Genomic DNA, 18166 nt, shown 5'->3' with positions numbered 1-18166 from the left:
GTTGCGGTTGAGTAACACTATCGCTCCTCCTTTTTCTGCCTTTCTTATTACAATTTGATCAATGTATTTCAATTGCTGCAAGGCTAGGCGTTCATCCCGTGTCAAGTTTTGAAAGAAATGGGTATTTGTGTTTTTCTTTTCAAGCAGTTGAGAGGGGCAGGGAGGCCATTCAGAGGGAGGCACCTGCAGAAGAGAGATATCTACCCCCACTCTCTGCCTGGAAAATCATCTGACCCTCAGAGATTTGGAGGTAGCTGAGCAAAGGGCTTGAAAAGGAAGGTATTTTGGAAGAGTGAGTTGGATGCAGTGAGGGTCCAGAAAGACGTGTGGACGATGCAGTGGGTCGTGAACTTGATCCTTGCAGCCACCAGGAGCCAGTGGAGAGATTTCAGGACTGGGAAGATACAGTCCCTGGGCTTGAGGCCATGGATAAGTCTCACAGTTTATGGGTTCAAACACTTATTAATGTAGTGCTTATTCATCTTTTACAAAGTAATTGGTGTATGCACCATTAACAAGGAGTCTGTGCTGAAGCATGGGCCTATCTTTTGTTTTTCAGTGGTCATAATTTTAAGTATCTGAATGATGAAGAATATAAACATATTAAAAAAGCATGGGAGCCATTATTCATCACAGAACAACTCATACACAGTTAACTAGTGGAAAGCTCCACTATTAAGCCATAATGCAGTGCCTCGTTATCATGATGTATCTCATGTAGGGTGTTAATTGAAACTCTTCTCATGCCACAATAAACAAGAGCTTCCCAGATCTTTGCTTGATGTGCATGGTCAAAGGTAGATCACAGGTCCATGAATGGTAAATAAGTAGGAATGCCTTTATATTTTAGATACTTGGACACCTTGAAGATTGTGCATACTTGCAATACACTGTACTGTGACCCTAAGTTAACCCATGCAATATTTCAGATAGGAAACTATAATTAATATCACAATTAAGGAGAAATATCTTCTGCAGATACTATCAAACAGTTTAGTGGAGGAATCCAAATGTTAGCTGGTGCTGTAGTATTTAATGGGCCTCATTACGACCCAGGCGGTAAGTATTGAACATTACCGGCATGGCGTAATGAACGTTTACGCCGTGGTCCGATGGCGTAAAGAGCGGCACATTCCGTCCCATCGTGCACGAGGATTACACCATGCCGGTAATGTAAATTACGCCATGGCGTAAATGAGCCTAAAACGGCCCCTACCGGCATAGTACGCCGCGCAAGGTGCACTACCGCCACCCATCATGGCGGCGACCGTAGTGAGCAGTCACCGTAATTAGCGGTCACCGCAGATAGCGGGCACCGTAAATAAGCGGAACCGGAAGTAGCGTCATCGCGGCGGAACGGGAAAGAGCACAGCGGCTATCTTTAAAAACACAATACATTGCCATCCTCCCCAACCATTCCACATCCGACCCTGAGACCTGTCCAAACCCATAACCCACCCAATTACCAATCTGAAAATGCCCAAAGTTGTTAAAAAAGCATGCGATCGGCAGCGCCAGGACCGCTTCTCCCGGGAGGAACTAACCATGCTTGCTGAGACTCTCCAGGACAATGCTGCGGTGGTCTTCTCTACGCAAATGTCCAGGCCGGCAATAGCCAAAAAGAAGGCCATATGGTCCCTGGCAGCATGTCAGTGCGGTGGGGAGCGTACCCCGCAACGCACAGCAGTGCAGAAAGCGGTGGGACGACCTGAGGCTCTGCGTCAGGAGCATCCTCTCGGCGATTAGGAACCTGGGCACGGCAACCGGGGGTGGATGTGATTCCCCCATCAAATTGCAAGCATGGGAGGAAATCTGTGCATCCACCATTGGAATGGAGAGCATACAAGGAGTCAGAGGGATGGAGAGAGGAGTCCCGACATCAGGAGATGCAGGTAGGTGGCTCCAATCAAGCCTTACAAAAATCACAAAAGTCCAATCATGTGAAGTACTATGTTGCCCCATAGTGCAAATGCAACACATCAGCAGGAGACTGCCCACAGACACATCCGAAATCCACCCTGTACACATGCAGCATGCACACCCTAACTGCCGGCCCCCACATATCACCATGCCACTTCCACACAAAAGGCAGACAACCTGTATGCCCCTGCCTCAAATGTGCTGCATGTACCTACTGATAAGATGTCATTCGTCACAATGCACGCACAATGTCCGCAGACCCATCAATAACACTCTCCCTCCTTTGCTCCACCACAGGCTCTGATTCAGACCTCCAGGATGAGGACACCACTGCCTCCACAGCCACCAGGAGGGCCAGGACAACTGTGCCTAGGCCGCAAGCCTCCACCTCTGCCATCCCGAGGAAAACACCCCAGCAGCCACAAACCCTGCCAGGGGAAGAGGACAGGGCACTGACAGCCACCACAACTGTCACCACAGAACCAGCAGCAGCAGCGCACATGACACACATCGTGCCCACCGAAGGGACAGGCTCTGCTGCAAGCAGCACCCTTGGCGAAATTGCTGCCATAGCAGCATCCTCCGACAGTGAGGCACGGAGCATCGAGGAGATTGATGATAGAAGCCCCACTGCCCACCCACATTCCCCCTACACATCCCTAAGCCCCCTGCAGGCGGATGCCACACAGGGGCAGTTGGAGGCCGAGGATTGGCCAGCCACCCCATCCTCCCTGCCGGAGGTGAGCAGCCCAATGGGCATGCCAATGCCATTGGCCATGAGCCAGAGGAACCAGCAGACCCTGGATGAGATTGTCACCCGGCAGCAGCAGCTATCCACCCTCCTCAATGAACACGTTGCAGAGTGTGGGGGGGCAAGGGATGCCATGGAGAAATGCGCAGACAAAGTCACGGCTGCCATTGAGTCCTCCACGAAGGACATCTGCACAGAACTCGCCGCTGTGCGGCACGTCCTCTCAGAACTGGTGCAGACCATTTGGGACAGCCGTCCAAATTTGCAGCCAGGACCCTCCTCGTCAACCAGCTCGGCACAGAGCAGCCCCATCCGCAGATCAGGGAGGAACCTGCGCAGCACGGGCAGGGGTGCCCCGGGGGCCAGGGGAGGGGACTGACATTAGTGCCCGGACAGTGGAGAAGAACTACATCACACACTGCTGCACAGACTGAACCACACCTTCGTAGGGATTCCAGGGGGGAGGGGGGAGTGGGTGTGTTGGGGTGTTCAGGGTGAAGGGGGAGGGGGGAGTGGGTGTGTTGGGGTGTTCAGGGGGAGGAGGGAGTGGGTGTGTTGGGGTGTTCAGGGGGCAGGGGGGAGGGTGGGTGGGTGTGTTGGGGTGTTCTCGGGGGAGGGGGAGTGGGTGTGTTGGGGTGTTCAGGGGGAGGGGGGAGGGAGGAGTTGGTGTGTCATACCTTTTCACTATTATAATACACTTTATCGTTTAGCACAAATCCAATGTGTGGACATTGCTCATTGCGTATGTGTGCTTTATTGTTGTACAGTCCACAGTGTGCATGTCCCAGACACACACAGTGCCCCAAGTGCCATCTCCATGTTACACACACCCGCTGTTGTGCTAGAAGCATTGGTCAATGAGATTCTGACGCATTTCACGCCCCTCCTGTGCATCGCTCCCTCCTTGAGGTGCTGCCACATCCCCACCCTCCTCATCCTCATCGTCAGGTGGTTGCAGTTCTGCATCAGGGGGCAGGGGCACATTTCGTCTGACGCACATATTGTGTAGCATGACACATGCCATGGCGATCTTCGCAACCTTCTCATGGCGGTACTGGAGTGCCCCGCCAGACCTGCTGATGCAGCGGAAACGTGCCTTCAGTAGGCCGAAAGCCTGCTCAATCACCACACGGGTACGTGCATGGGCACGGTTGAAGTCCTCCTCATGCTGGTTCTGTGGGTTTCGGACTGGTGTAAGAAGCCACCTCTTCAGGGGATAGCCTGCATCACCTGTATGTGGGCAACAATGTATGTGTCAGGGATGAGATTGATTTCTGAACATGACATGCCACCATGCCTTGCATTCAACTGTAACTTTGCACCACTTTTAGTTGCGCTAATGGATTGACACTATGCAACCGGTATATGTTCATGGCTCTCATGTACTGTTTTGCATGCCAAAACACAATGTATGCAGGGGGGGCAAGTGCCTTGTGAGTGCCCATCCACTGTGTACGTTCAGGCCGTTTCTTTAGGTGACCTGGCACGTGTCCTGTGAGGTTAACGCTCACATGATCGCAACATTGCTGTCTGCCTCATTATGACCCCAGTGAACAATATTGATGTCAATAGGGTCAGTTCGTGGGCCTTGCTGTCTGTGTTGTGGTGCATTGATGTTCCAGTCCATCATGTGCCTTCTTTGGGCACAGTTATGGGGGACAGGCCTTTCAGTAGATGGTGCTTGGTGACGTGCATGTAGGTGCATTTCGTTGGAGTCAATGTGGTCACATTTTGTACAATGCACTTGCAGATGGTTGTGTCATGGTTGGGACACACCTTCATTCACATGTTGGGGCTGCTTAGGTCAGGCATCACGTATACAGGTGTCAGATGACGTAAGTGCTGCCTCAGGGTATGATCTGGCTACTTCTAGTCGCAGCCAGGTGAAGTATGCATCATTCCCCCCCCTTTCTGCCAGGTGAAGTATGCATCACCCCCCCCCTTTCTGCTAGGTGAAGTATGCATTGGTACGTCCATCACCTACCCACTTCACATTTCCATGCTCATGACATGAGACTCACCGAGTAGCCAGGATCTTGGCCCTGCATGTCGCTCCATGTAGCGTGGTATTGTGGAGTTACGCAGGACCATTGAATCATGGGTTGATCCAGGGAATCGGGCACAACAATGTGTGAAGATCCTGTTGGAGTCACAGACCATTTGCACGTTGATTGAGTGAAATAGTTTACGGTTGCGGTACGGTACCTCCATGGCACGTGGGACCGACAATTCCACATGGGTGCAGTCGATGGCACCAATGCAACCAGGTATGCCAGCTAGTGCATGGAAACCCACTTTGGTGTTAGCAATCTCCTGGGAAGACCGGCAATGAGATGTGGTCATCTGTGTGCTTGAGGAGGGCATCCAGCACTTGGATCAGTGTACGTGAGAATAATGGTTGTGATATGCCATGCAAGTGCCCCACTGTGTGCTGGCAGGTGGCTGTGGCCAGGAAGTGGAGCACGGACACGACCTTCAGTAGGGGGGGATGGCGGTGGGTGTTTCAATCTTGCTGACGATGTCGTTGTGTATCATGTCCACAATGGTGGTGATGGTGTCCCGGCCAGTCGGTACAGGGTGTGGATCTGCTCAGCGGTGAGCGTGAATGGACTGGTTCTGATGCGTGGGATTGGGGGCTGCCTGCGTGGTGCCACTGGCTGTGCTGGTGGGGCTTGCTGGCCCTGCCTTGCCCTCCTTCTCCTCCTGCATCTCCTCTGTGCAGCCTCTTGTTTTTGTTGTTGTTGTTGTATTTGACGTTGTAGCACTTGCATTGCTATCAGGTCCTCCAGCCCCAACATTGCTAGTCCTATTGGTATCATTGTGGAGTGTGACTGGGTGTGGGAAGGGGTTGGGTGTGCTCTTTTTGTACTTCCTGAGTCTGTATTGCCTCCACCTGTGCTGATTCTGTGCACCTGTGGCAGCTGGATTCACTTTACATGGCCCTTTACGGTTGGTTCGCGATGGCGTAATTAGCACCATGGCGGTAAGGTACTTAACGGGCTGGGTGATGGCGTTAGGTGCATGTCCGCTTGGGTCGGCATTCGCGTACCTTTGCGCCATGCCGGTAATTACGGTGTGGGATCTCGCGTGCGCGCGTCCTTGGTGCAGTTAGCGGCAGCGTTAACTACGATACCGCTAATGGCATCGTAGTTAACGGTCACGGGTCATGATCGGACCTAGCGGAAAACGATGACGGTAATCATTTACCGCCATCATTTTTCACTTAGCGCCTGGGTCGTTATGAGGCCCACTGTCAGTCATACCTGCCTTTGTAAAAATTGGAACCAGTATGGCAGTTCTCAAAGTAGGAGGCTTTTTGAAGCAAGGACCTAAAGATATTCACCAGGAGTGGAGCCTTTATAGTATTTATAAAGATAAACTGTGAGGACATTTTGACCTCTGGACATATTTAGCAGTGAAATTTTCAATGCTTGGTTCTTTTTCCCCATAGTTATATTTGAGAAGGGTGAAACGTTATCCCCCTAGTCTGCAAAATATGTGAACCACAAATGTAAGCATGTCTTGATTATGATGCTCTCTGTTATATATTGCTTAATAGTGCTCTCCCAGCCTTGGGGCTGGATTTAAATCCTTATGTTCGTTCCAATTTGCTCCATATTTAATCTGTTACTAATAGTAGTATCCAGAATGTCTGGTAATTGCTTTATTAGCTATTTCACATATCCTCTCCCAAGGATTGATTTAATTCTCTTTTGTACTTTGGGTACTGATACATAGCAATATGTGTGTTTTAAGCATATATACTTTATTGTAAAAAGAGCAATTGGGAAACAGATAGACTGTATTTGTTAAGTTAATCATTCAAAACTATCAAGTACATTAGCCATTGACTTTGCTTCTTTAAGACAAATGAGGATCTGATTTTGGGCTGAACCTTAATTTGTATTCTGTCTGTACAGGACTTGTTTGTTGTGGCATTTTATTTTTTACTGATTGATGCAGCCTAGATATATGCCTTTAATTACGTGAGCTAATCGTCTGTAGATATTCTTAATTGCAAAAGCAACCATTGAATTACAATCATCTGACAACGAAGATTATGGATTAGGAATATGTCCATGCATTTCTACTCCTTAGAATTACTTGTAAATATTTCCTGAATGTGAAAGGAGTTAATTGTACATGTAATTTCATTTTATCTTGCTGGAGTCCTTGGATGCCCAGGGAGCTAGAATGAGAATGTGTCAACAGAACAGGATCTGTACAATTTTAGAAAATAAAAAAAAAATTACAGAGACAGTAAGACATCTACTTAGTGAATGCCATAAATTAAGGGAACAAGAAGAACTGTACTTTGGAAAATGCATTTGTGTAATCCCTTTTAAGGATGTCAGAGCTTTTTCATTTAGGTACTTGAGGACACAAGAAATGTTCCCATGTTTAGTTATTAATATTTTGCACACATTGGGCCTCATTACGAGATTGGAGGTAAGTAACTGTCCTTACCGGCATGGAGCAAATACTGTGTCCGTGTAGAAAAGAGCCCGCTAATAGACCGGCATGGAGCAAATACTGTGCCCGTGTAGTAAAGAGCCCGCTAATAGAGGGCTATTACAAGTTCGCGGGCACGATCTTTGCGCCATGCCGGTAACAACATTACCGGCATGCCGCTAAAGTCCACAAAATGGACCGTAGCGGCATCATGGAAAGCGCTGATAGCACTACCGGCATCAACGGATACGGCATTAGCGGGCACCTCTATTAGCGGTGACCGCTATTAGTGGTGCCCGTTAATAAGCGGAACCGGAAGTACCGTCTTCGCACAGGAACGGGAAAGAGCACAGTGGCCATCTTGAAAAATACAATCCATTGCAATCCTCCATACACAGGACCTGCATCAGCACAACAGCAGCCCCAACTTCACATACCACTCCATCACCATGCCCAAGGCCCTGAAGAAAGGTGCTGCGCGGCAGCGCAAGGTCCGTTTCTCAGAGGAGGAGCTAAACATGCTCACAGAGACCCTTTCCGAAAATGGGGAAGCCGTGTTTGCGGCAGATCTGCGGCGACCTGCCCAGATGAGACAGAAGGAGATCTGGGAGGAGGTGGCACACAAAGTCAGTGTGGTCGGTACCACCCCTCGCACTGTAAAGGACGTGCGCAAGCGCTGGGATGACCTGCGCCTACGCGTAATGAACATTAGTGCAGCCAATTGGAGCCAGGGCATGGGAAAAGGTGGCGGAGCAGGCTCACCTATCAAGATGACTCGCAGGGAGGAGACATGTGCCAGCACAATTGGCATGGAGTCAATTGAGGGAGTAGCGTAAATGGAGCGCGGAGCGCCGTCATCGGCAGATGGAGGTGAGTGTCCACACAAACCACTGTAATGCAAAGCATGATGATGCCCCACAAATGTGACAGTGAAATGAGCCAATGCATGGGCCATCACACACACATGTACACAACCCTGCCTTTAGGCTGTTCACAGCAACATCACATCAACATGCATGCAGCACCTCATACATGTGTCACCCAGACGTATGCCTGCATGACCCACCCATATGGCAAGCAACCTTTATGTCACAACTCCAAGTCCAGTGTAGAGAACTGCAACAATATCAATATATGCATGATGCATGTAGAACCATCCCTGATGCTGTCCCTCTCTTGGTCCCCCACAGGCTCACAATCTGACAGCGAGGCCCAGGACTCCGCAGCTCAGGCCACAACACCCATGAGGAAGGCCAGGGGCATGGAAGGAGGCAACAGGCCTTCCACATCAAGGCCCACAGGCAAACCTGCACTGCCACAGAACCCCAAAGCAGCTCAGGATGCAATGGCACTGAGGCGTGAAAGGGGCACTGACACCGCGATAGCACCCACACCAGCTGCTACCACCGCACAGGAGCCAGTGGCTGATAGCTCACTGTCCGCTGCCAACAGTTCTGTTGAGAAAGCAGCTACCACAGCACCCTGACGGATGAAGAGGTATACTGCCAAACACCCGGAGCACATGGCACACCCAGCCTGCAGCAGTCACACCACCTCACCCCACACCCAATGCCAGCGGCCATAACCTGTCTGGAGGTGAGGCATGCCCCCAGGGAGCTGGAGTCCCACGGAGAGCACACATGATGCAGAACCCATGGCACACACTGCATCAAGATCCACCGGTGTCAGGGACAGAGACCAGGGAATCACCCTCATCCAACAGCGCCTGGAGGAGCTCACAGCATTGGTCAGCCGGTACGTGAGCGAAGGTTCCCTGGTGAGGGAGGAGTGCCGTGAATACGCTACGGCCATTAAAGTCGCGATAGAAGCGAGTACCACACGCATCTGTGATGAGTTGGCTGCTGTGAGGCAGGTCCTCAGCTGCATCGCGAATTCCATGGAGACCCAGCGTCCCGCACAGGGACTGGAGCAACCAGGCACCTCCTCCTCTGCCAGCTCCACGCAGACCAGCCCCCTGCACAGGTCCGCGCGGACCTTGCAGCGGTCATACATGCTGCCACCCGATGCTGGTAGAGGACATGGGAAGTAGGATCAGCCTGATAATGTGAACTCTTGCGGACTAATGCTGCATTAAAGTGCACACCATGTGTGGGGGAGTTGTGGGGGTAGCGGGAGGGGAGAGAGGGTGTGTGGGGGAGTTGTGGGGGGAGGGGGAGAGGGTGTGTGGGGTGGAGGGTTTGTGCACTTTCTATATACTGTATGGTTAATACACCCGTTGTGTCAAGCAAAATCACATGACTGGACATTGGTTATTGTGTATGTGTGCTTTTTGGTGAACAGTGCAGTGTCCATGTCCCCCCACACCCAGTGCCAGGAGTCCCACCTCCATGGCACTATCCGCATCCATGTGTTCTAGAAATATTGGTCTATCACATTCTGGCGCACAGCACGTCCCTCCTGTGCATCGCCACCTGCCTGATGTGCAACCCCATCTTCTTCCTCCTCCTCAGCCTCACCTGGTGGTTGCAGTTCAATGTCAGGGGGCAGAGGCACGTTCTGTCGGATGCACATGTTGTGCAGCATGACACATGCCATGATGATCTTGGCCACCTTCTCATGCCCGTAAAGGAGTGCCCCACCCGACCTGCTGAGGCAGTGAAACCGTGTCTTCAACAGGCCAAAGGTCTGCTCAATCACCAGACAGTTACGGGTATGTGCACGATTGTAGTCCTCTTCATGCCTGTCCTGCAGGTTTCGGACAGGGGTAAGGAGTCACCTCTTCAAGGGATAGCCAGCATCACCTGCATGGGTGCAACATTGGGTATGTGTAAGTGATTTCATGAAATGGAACCTGTACGTATCACTCACATGCCTGCAGTTATTTGTTGCTCACATCCACATATACCTGCATGAATGGAGATGTTCAAATTAACCCCAATGTGTGAAGTCACATGGTCCACAGGTGTGGGTTGCATCGTCAAGTTGATGTAGGGTGTCCAATTCCTTGCTAGTGTTCATGCACTGTGGTTGCCTACGGCAGTAGTTGGCATGATCTATGTGATGTGTAGTTAATCGTATGCATTGATCCTGGCACCGTTGCCACCAGACTCATAATGATCTGCAATTCCATGCTTGATATTCTCATGCTGACATGCTGCACTTCTGTGGTGGTGTGCCAGTGACAATCTGTATGTTGCCATCATGTGATTAATTTGTGCGCACTCATGGACGCATGTCCGGTGTAATGCTGTTCAGCGGTCATTTCTATTTGGCATACTCACAGCATGTTGCTTCATTGTGTTGCAGAGGGTACAGTCTGATGATGTGCAGTGTACGTGTTGATGGATATGGTATGGTTGCAGTACTGGCATGTTGTCATTGTTGTGCAGCTTACGTCTTTCATATTGGTTTCAGGTGTCAAGTTCAGTCTGGGATGCTTTGGGGCAGAGTGTATTGCAGTATGGGCATTGTCCAGTCGCACACCCAATACCACCCAGGTTGAAGTATGCATCTCCCCCCCAAACTCAGCCAGGTTAAGTATGCATCTCCCCCCCACCAATCTCACCCAGGTTGAAGTATGCATCCCCCCCAATCTCACCCAGGTAAAGTATGCATCTCTCACCCCCAATCTCACCCAGGTGAAGTATGCATATCTCCCCCCAATCTCACCCAGGTGAAGTATGCCTCTCTCCCCATCACTCTGCCATGTGCTTGCCATGCAACTCACCAAGCAGCCATGCACGTTGTTCGGCATGTCACTCCATGTAGCGTGGTATCGTGGAGTTCCGCAGGACCATTGAATCAGGGGTTGATCCGGGATATCAGGCACAACAATGTGTGATGATCTTGGTTGAGTCACATACCATTTGCACGTTGACAGAGTGCTATAGCTTACGGTTGCGGTACACTACCTCCATGGCATGTGGGCCCACCAATTCCACATGGGTGCAGTCGAGGGCACCAATGCAATTTGGCATGCCTGCCAGTGTATGGAAGCCAATTTTGGTGTTGGAGATCTCCTGGGCAGTCTGTGGTAGGGATATGTGGTCGCTTGTGTGCTTCAGAAGAGCATTGAGCACTTGGTTCAGCGTGCATGAAAATAATGGTTGTGATATGACATGCATCTGCCCCACTGTGTGCTGGTAGGTGCCTGTGGCCAAGAAGTGGCGCACAGACACCACCTTCAGTAGAGGGGGGATGGCGGTACGGATGTCAATGAGGCTGGTGATGTCGTGGTGTATCATGTCCACTATAGTGGTGATTGTGTCCCGGTTCAGGCGGTAAAGGGTGTGGATCTGCTCAGGGGTTAGGTTGAAGGGACTGGGTCGGATACGTGGGATTGGTGGCTGCCTGCGTGGTAACACTGGCTGCATTGGGCAGACTTGCTGAGCCTGTCTCACCCTCCTTCTCCTCCTGAGTCTCCTCTGTTGTGCCTATTGCAGTTGTTGCTCATGGCGTAGCTCTGCGAGCATGTCCTCCAGGCCCAGTATTGCAACTGTAATTGGGATCATTTTGGTGTGGGAAGGGGAGTGGTGTGTGGGTGTGCTCCTTTTGTGCTGGGTCAGACTCCATTGGCTCCACCTGTGCTGATTGTGTGCACCTCTGGCAGTTGGTAGCACAGCTGATGGCTGTTAGCGGGTGGTCTGCGATGGCGGTAATACCGGCATGGTGGTTTCCATTATTACCACACTCGCGGCACCAGTAGGGGCATGTCCGCATGACTTGGGATATACCCCTGTTATCGCCATCCCGGTAATGCCGGGCCGAATGGCCGCGTACCCGTGCACATGCCGCTATTAGCATCAACGTTATTAACGGCAGCGCTAATATCGGGATGTACACTCGGAATGAGCCAGAGCGGCATGCGGTGCCGGGATTCCCTTACCGGCATCACTTTTCCTTTACCTCAAACCTCATAATGACCCCCATTGTCTAAGTAACTGAGTGTTCCTGAAACATCATTTATTTACTTATTTACTAATTATTGTGATCAGACAATGTATTTATTGTGTCTACGCATTTCTATTATTCCATAGTGTATCTATGTATTTGGGCAACCATGCCATCCTGCTCCACCGTCTCCATGATAACCTATGTATCACTGATCAGGCCGGCTGACTTTTTTCCTCTCTGATCGACCCTGGGTCCTTCCTCTCCACTATCTCTAGCTCTACCTGTGGTGTTCCCCAGGGGTCTAACCTCTCTCCGTGGCTGTTCAAACAATACCTGCACTTCTTGCCTACCACATTGCTGCTCTCTGCGCCAACTTTCAGTGCTATGCGAATGACATTCAGCTCATTTTCAGGCTCCCTTCAGCCACCTCTTTTCCTTCTCTCATCTCTGACTGTCTGTCTGCTATCCAGGAGTGGTTTGCTGCCAATGATCTCTGCCTTAATGCCAGTAAGACTGAGATTCTCCTCATAGGCACACCTGCTCCCTCTTTCCCAGTCTCGCTCTGGATGGCCTATCTTGGCCCTCTTCCTGCTCCCACCTGTGGACTCCACACTCTCCTACTCGCCTCACATCTCTGACGTCTCCCAAGAAGTCACACTACCAGCTGCACCTCCTCAGAGGTATTCTTCATTTCCTCTCCTTCCCCCAAAAGCTCACTGTCTCCAGAGCTCTGGTTCTCTCTAGGCTGGATTACTGCAACAGCCTCTTTCTAAATCTGCCTACCTCTACATTCCACCCTCTGCAACTCATCCAGAACAGGACTGCAAGAATTGCCCTTGGCCTCAAGCTCAGCGATCATATCTCTCCAGGACTGAAATCTCTGCACTGGCTCCCAGTGGCTGCGAGGATTAAGTTCAAAACCCTCTGCATTGTCCACAAGGCCTTCTGGGGCCTGGGGCCTCAATATCTTCAATTCTCTGTTCCTAAATATCTTCCTTCTCAAGCTCTTTGCTCATCTGCCTCCAACTCCCTCAGGGTTAGTCACTTCTCCAAGCAACAAGTTGGTGGTAGATCTCTTCTTTGGTTGGGACCTCCCTCTGCAACAGCCTCCCTGCCTCTCTGAAAATTAAGGACAACCATCTTTGGTTCCGGAAGCACCTCAAGACTTTACTCTTTGCCTCTGCTTTCTCTCCTCCTCCCCTGGCTGAAACTGAAACTGCACAGTCCACCTGGCTACACTTTGTTCTCGGGCCCAGGGCCCCTCCCCGCCAGTTGCACACCTGCACTGCCCTCCTGGCAATCGTTGCACTCTGGGGGTGGTTCTGTATCCCTACAGCCCTCCACCAGAACTTGACAGCTGATGTCTGCACTTACCCTTGCACCTGCCACCAGCTGGCCGCACTTCTTATTTATTGTTCCTATTTATTCACTGCTTATCCTATGTACTTCTCTTCCCCTCCCCGCACACTTTTCCCCTTCCCCGCCTCCCCTGCACTTCTCAATGTCAACTGGCCTAGTAAGATCGATGTCTCTGTCTTCCCTCGTCACACCTTGAAACACTTGTGTAAAGGCACATTATAAATGCCATATCATATCATATCTTATCATGTTTTATTTATTAATTTTCTTGCACAGACTTTTTTATTTTGAACCAAAATACTCTATAGATGCACACATAAAAATAAATTGTTGGGTAGGAGTGAACCCCCAGGTAGGGTTAGTGCTACTAGGGGTACCTGAATCCAGAACTCATGGGAGGTCCAACACCTCCCTTCTTTGCCAAAATAAATGCAGCAGGAGTCCAAACAAACAGCAAGTTCAACTGTGGTTTTAGTCTGGCCAGAAAACACACAGGGATCTGCGTAGAGGAACAAATCCAAATGCTATCCCAAAGAATGATGGCTTGCAGGCAAGTTTTGTAACAAACTAGCACCATGCTGACATCACAACTTGGGCCAGTTCCCAGAAAACCTATCACACCCTGTGATTGGGTGCTGAGTGATAGGTCACTTATGGCTCCCTTATAGAAATAATTTTCATTGGGCTATGTTGTCAGAGGGTTGGCCTGGCTGTTTCCCAATTACCTAATTCTAAACTGTTGCATTGTGAATGTTTTCCCAATGGTTCAGTGTTCAAAGCTCCCCACCGCCGGGGCCTCGAATGATGATTGGATAGAGCTGAGGTCCCCAGGCCGGAGACAAATCTGCTCCCAGCTTGAAATGTGTGTTCCACACTTAAAAGTAACTGCCTCTTCTGCATCATAAATATGTGTGAATCAACACTGCGTTGCAAATCATGTCTGGGCTTTGCAAACTTGTCTTTTCGTTCCCAGAGAAGGGTCCTTGGCTGGCTGGCAGATCCACTGGATCTTCATGCTCTTGCCTTTTCCAGCTCTGAATAACTTGTATTTATGAAGAATTAAAAATGCTATCTGCGCTTCAGTTCCCTGTGGTTCAGAGAAAAAGGAATGTTAATCTGTTGCACAACCTTGGCTGAGTGCCTGGACTTGTAAGGTGCATTTCTGTTGTTCACGCTGCCCCAGCACTACTGGACTTCACTGAGACAAGGGGATTTGGCTGTAATGTCCTGAAGCTGGGCATGGCTTACACTGTGCCATTTGATAATGCATGCATTAATGAGTTATAGGTCCAAATAAATTTGCTTTCCTATAGGGTTAATTCATGTGAGTATCTGCAAGCTTTTATACAGGAACTCTTGTATTTTGTAGATTCTGCATGCCGGTATTTCAGCATTGAGACTAGTGTAGCATGTCTTCTTAGCGCTTTTAGTCAATACTGTCAATTGAAGTGTCTCTGCTAGCACCCAGAAGTTCTTCATCCACTCTGGGCAGGGTTTGTGTTGCTTTCAGGTTGCAGGGTTGGTGAAGTGGGTGTCTTTCAGCATATTTGTCACTCATGGGCGCACTGGGGACAGGTGCAAAATGGTGAGTGCACTTATTCTTTCTGCTCTTCTATCTGCTAATGTGTCTGGGGGGAACGGAAGCAGGAGTAAATTTCGGCCTCCCCCTTCAAAATGTTAACAACAGAGGATAATGATTGCTTTCCCGTCTTGTAAATTAACAATAGTGGGCTAATCCTCTACCTGCATAATTACAACAATACTGCTTATACTCAAGCTGGCAAATAGCATTCCTCCTTTATCTGTTCTATCATATGCTACTACAATGGGTTCAGTGCCATAGGTACTATTTTACTCAGTTTCATGATCATCATATGAGACTCCTTTTCCCAGTTTAACATTAACACTGCCAGCTCTAACAAACCCTTACTAAGAAGGGAATGGTGATATTTTGTTTGCAATCACAGTGGACTTTGTGTCAAGGAATAGTCTAAGAGATGTATGCTCACCCACAATGGGCTTACAACTGTAAATATTAGTGAGCACTATTTTGGGGTGGTCTTCACGACTTAATTCAAATGTGTGAATTCCCTGAGTGTTACTTGGACAGTTAACCTTTTCAAATTGCTACTTGAGGGTGATCCAAAATAATAAGCATCTCAAATTCCACTTGTTGGGCCTTATTATGAGTTTGACAGTAATTCAGCTGTATTTCTGCAGAATTACCATTGAAGTAATTTACCGTTATCACTTCTTTGCCTGGCAGAGTTATCACCGGATTACAAGTGGTGGTAAGGTGATGTTGTTAATCCCCATTTTTGTTGTCCACAATACATCATAGGGATTTTAGTTGAATTTACTATGAGCAATAAATCTGCCTATTTTTTGCGTTGAAGTGGAGGTTTTACCTACAGTATCTTGCAAGAAGTAAGTCATCCACTTAAAGGTCAAACACATATTTCGGCAGGATCATAAAAGGGGCAGTAATTCTGTTAATGACAAAAAAAGTTGAGCTCATTGAATTTGCACCACTTTTATTCTGCACCACCAAACTTGTAAAGAGGCCCATTTTCTGTGTTGAGGCATTGTTGGTTGAAAGTAAGTAGTGTGCCACTCTAAAAAGAGGTTGGCCATTGACCACCTTTCTTGTAGGAGAATAAACTCAAAAATGTCACCTGTCACAAAGGGGATCATTGTGGGAAGCGTGGTTGGAGTTAAACATCCATACTATGGCACTGCACCAATTTTTGTAAATGGGGAGACAATATGGCTAGGCATGGAATGGAAATTGGCTGTTGGTAAAAGGGCTGCAGTTGTGGTTTTGTGAGTTCCCCCAATGCCTCTGCACAATGCTGAATCATATAGGACCGCAATGATGTGGTATCCAAGTTGGTCCCAGCCTTCCCCTCGGCTCACCAATTTCTTTCACAAGGTGCAAGTGGTGAGATGCCATTCTTTGTCATGTGAAATTCCACATTACTATGTTCCAATGCTCCCCAAAGGTGGTGGTGGTAGTCTTTATGCACCAATGTTTTCAACGTTCAGATCTTGCAGGATGTGTTTGAAGGGTGCTGCACACAGGTGAAGAAGTGACTTTGCCTCCCCTATTATCTCTTTAATGATGCCATTGACATTCATTCTCCTCATCAGTGGTTTCCAGAATCATGGGCTGCACCTTGCCTATGATTATCATCATCATCAGTCTGAGTTTTACTTCCCATTTTATGCTCTTCTTCTCATTGTGTTTTTTTTCCTGGTTCATCAGTAGATGCAGTCTGCATCTCCCCCCCCCCCTTCTCCCTCAGAGACAGTCTATGGAATGATCCTCTTCTGGCTGTGGTAGATGAGCATGTACTACATTAATTTGCACATGCCAGTTATTTGTGGCAGAAGGTACTGTTGAATGCACAACTAAGAACAGCGTAATCTCTTGCCTTGCCATTGTGTTTTTGCAAATTACCCCAAACACGTTTCCCTTGATCATAGCCACATGGGTGCTTGGTGCACAGTGCTGTCAATGAGCCTGTAAGGGCCTATCATGGGCAATGCTATCTTTGCATTTCCACCTATGTTTGTAGAGGTAGAAATGTAAAATAATGATGAAACTCGTGCTCTGCACAAGTATTCATTTTGAAGACCATTGTCTGCATTATGCGTTCTTCTTCACCTGACTTGTGACATAGATGGCCAGCGGTAGGCAGAGCTCATCTCGAAGTGTATGTCTTTTAGAATTAGGGACACAAACCATGATTTGATTTCAACTCCCTTGGCATGTACACAAAATACAGATGTGCGCATGTGCACACAAACTGCATGCACAGAGAGATTTGTGCATGCAGTTTTGATCTTGAGAATCTTGAGAATCAAATACAAGGACTGTTTCTGTGTATCGGGGCTATATATTTTATAAATTGTGAAAATTGGTTATGACAGATATATAAAACCATACCTGATCAGGTCAAGCCAACGTTCATTTTACATTTTGGAAAGCTACATACTGCATTGGAAAATATATATCTGCTAGGTGATGACTAGTTGACTTACGAATATGCAGTTTGTTGTTTCAAAGACCTTTGTTATTGTAGGGACATGATATGACTTACATACTCCCACTTCATATAATGAAATGTGTCTATCCGTCTCTGATAATCAAAAAACATATGCATTAGAATCTTAGGAAATAGTTTTGCTTTGAAAAAGCTTTTCTTCCTACTTAAGAAACGCCACCCGCTTTGAAAATGGATGCTATTCGTTTCTAACGTATAGTGCTCATATATATGAATGCCCATCAAATGTAGATAGACTCACATTCATTGTAATGTCATACATTTGCAATTAGAGTTATTTTTATTTTTGTCATAGCAGTGACTAATATTGACCCAGCAATGAAACAGAACTGTAAAAGAGTTCGAAAAAAGCAGTGGACCTATGAAGAACATAAACAACCTCCCCATTCACCAACAGAAAAAGGTACTGTAGGAACTGATTCTAAATTTTGTTTTTGTTTCCCCTCCAAATATAGGCTATTTGACTAAAGCAAAAGGTCACATTGTTTCTCAGTTAAAATGTAGATGATAAAAACATTCACCATAGAAGAACAGTGATTTTTCACATTTATTTTTTGATTTATAATTATTTGGGGCTGGACAGGTGGGAGGGTGCTTATTTCATTCATCTCTTTCAGTTTGCCTTTTTTAAGTGTTTCTCTGACTTGCCAATTACAATCGTTTTTGCGACAGAAACATTGTTTGATATCATTTTGTTTACTTGATCCCTTTCAATGTTATTTTACCATAATTGAACCATGGACAGCCATATCACAGTTCTGTC

The 18166-nt window shown here is 48.2% G+C and overlaps 1 protein-coding gene across 10 annotated transcripts in view; it reads left to right on the top strand.

Annotated features, from left to right (window-relative positions):
• Nucleotides 1-18166, top strand: part of C12H12orf50 (chromosome 12 C12orf50 homolog) — an 826751-nt gene that overhangs the window by 362317 nt on the left and 446268 nt on the right. For 5 of the 10 annotated variants that reach the window (XM_069627751.1, XM_069627750.1, XM_069627746.1 and 2 more), the window contains one exon: nt 17702-17806. The exons of 1 other annotated variant lie outside the window; for it this stretch is intronic. In XM_069627751.1, the coding sequence (XP_069483852.1) occupies nt 17702-17806 (105 nt within the window). Of the gene's footprint in view, nt 1-17698; nt 17807-18166 lie in introns of all 10 variants that reach the window. 4 more of the 10 variants (XM_069627747.1, XM_069627744.1, XM_069627742.1 and 1 more) reach the window with 1 other exon arrangement.

The sequence above is a fragment of the Ambystoma mexicanum genome, chromosome 12 (assembly GCF_040938575.1).
Source record: "Ambystoma mexicanum isolate Mex_15411 chromosome 12, UKY_AmexF1_1, whole genome shotgun sequence".
NCBI lineage: Eukaryota > Metazoa > Chordata > Amphibia > Caudata > Ambystomatidae > Ambystoma > Ambystoma mexicanum.
The sequence above is the reverse complement of the archived record's forward strand: the minus strand, read 5'-3'. Positions and strand labels throughout refer to the sequence as shown.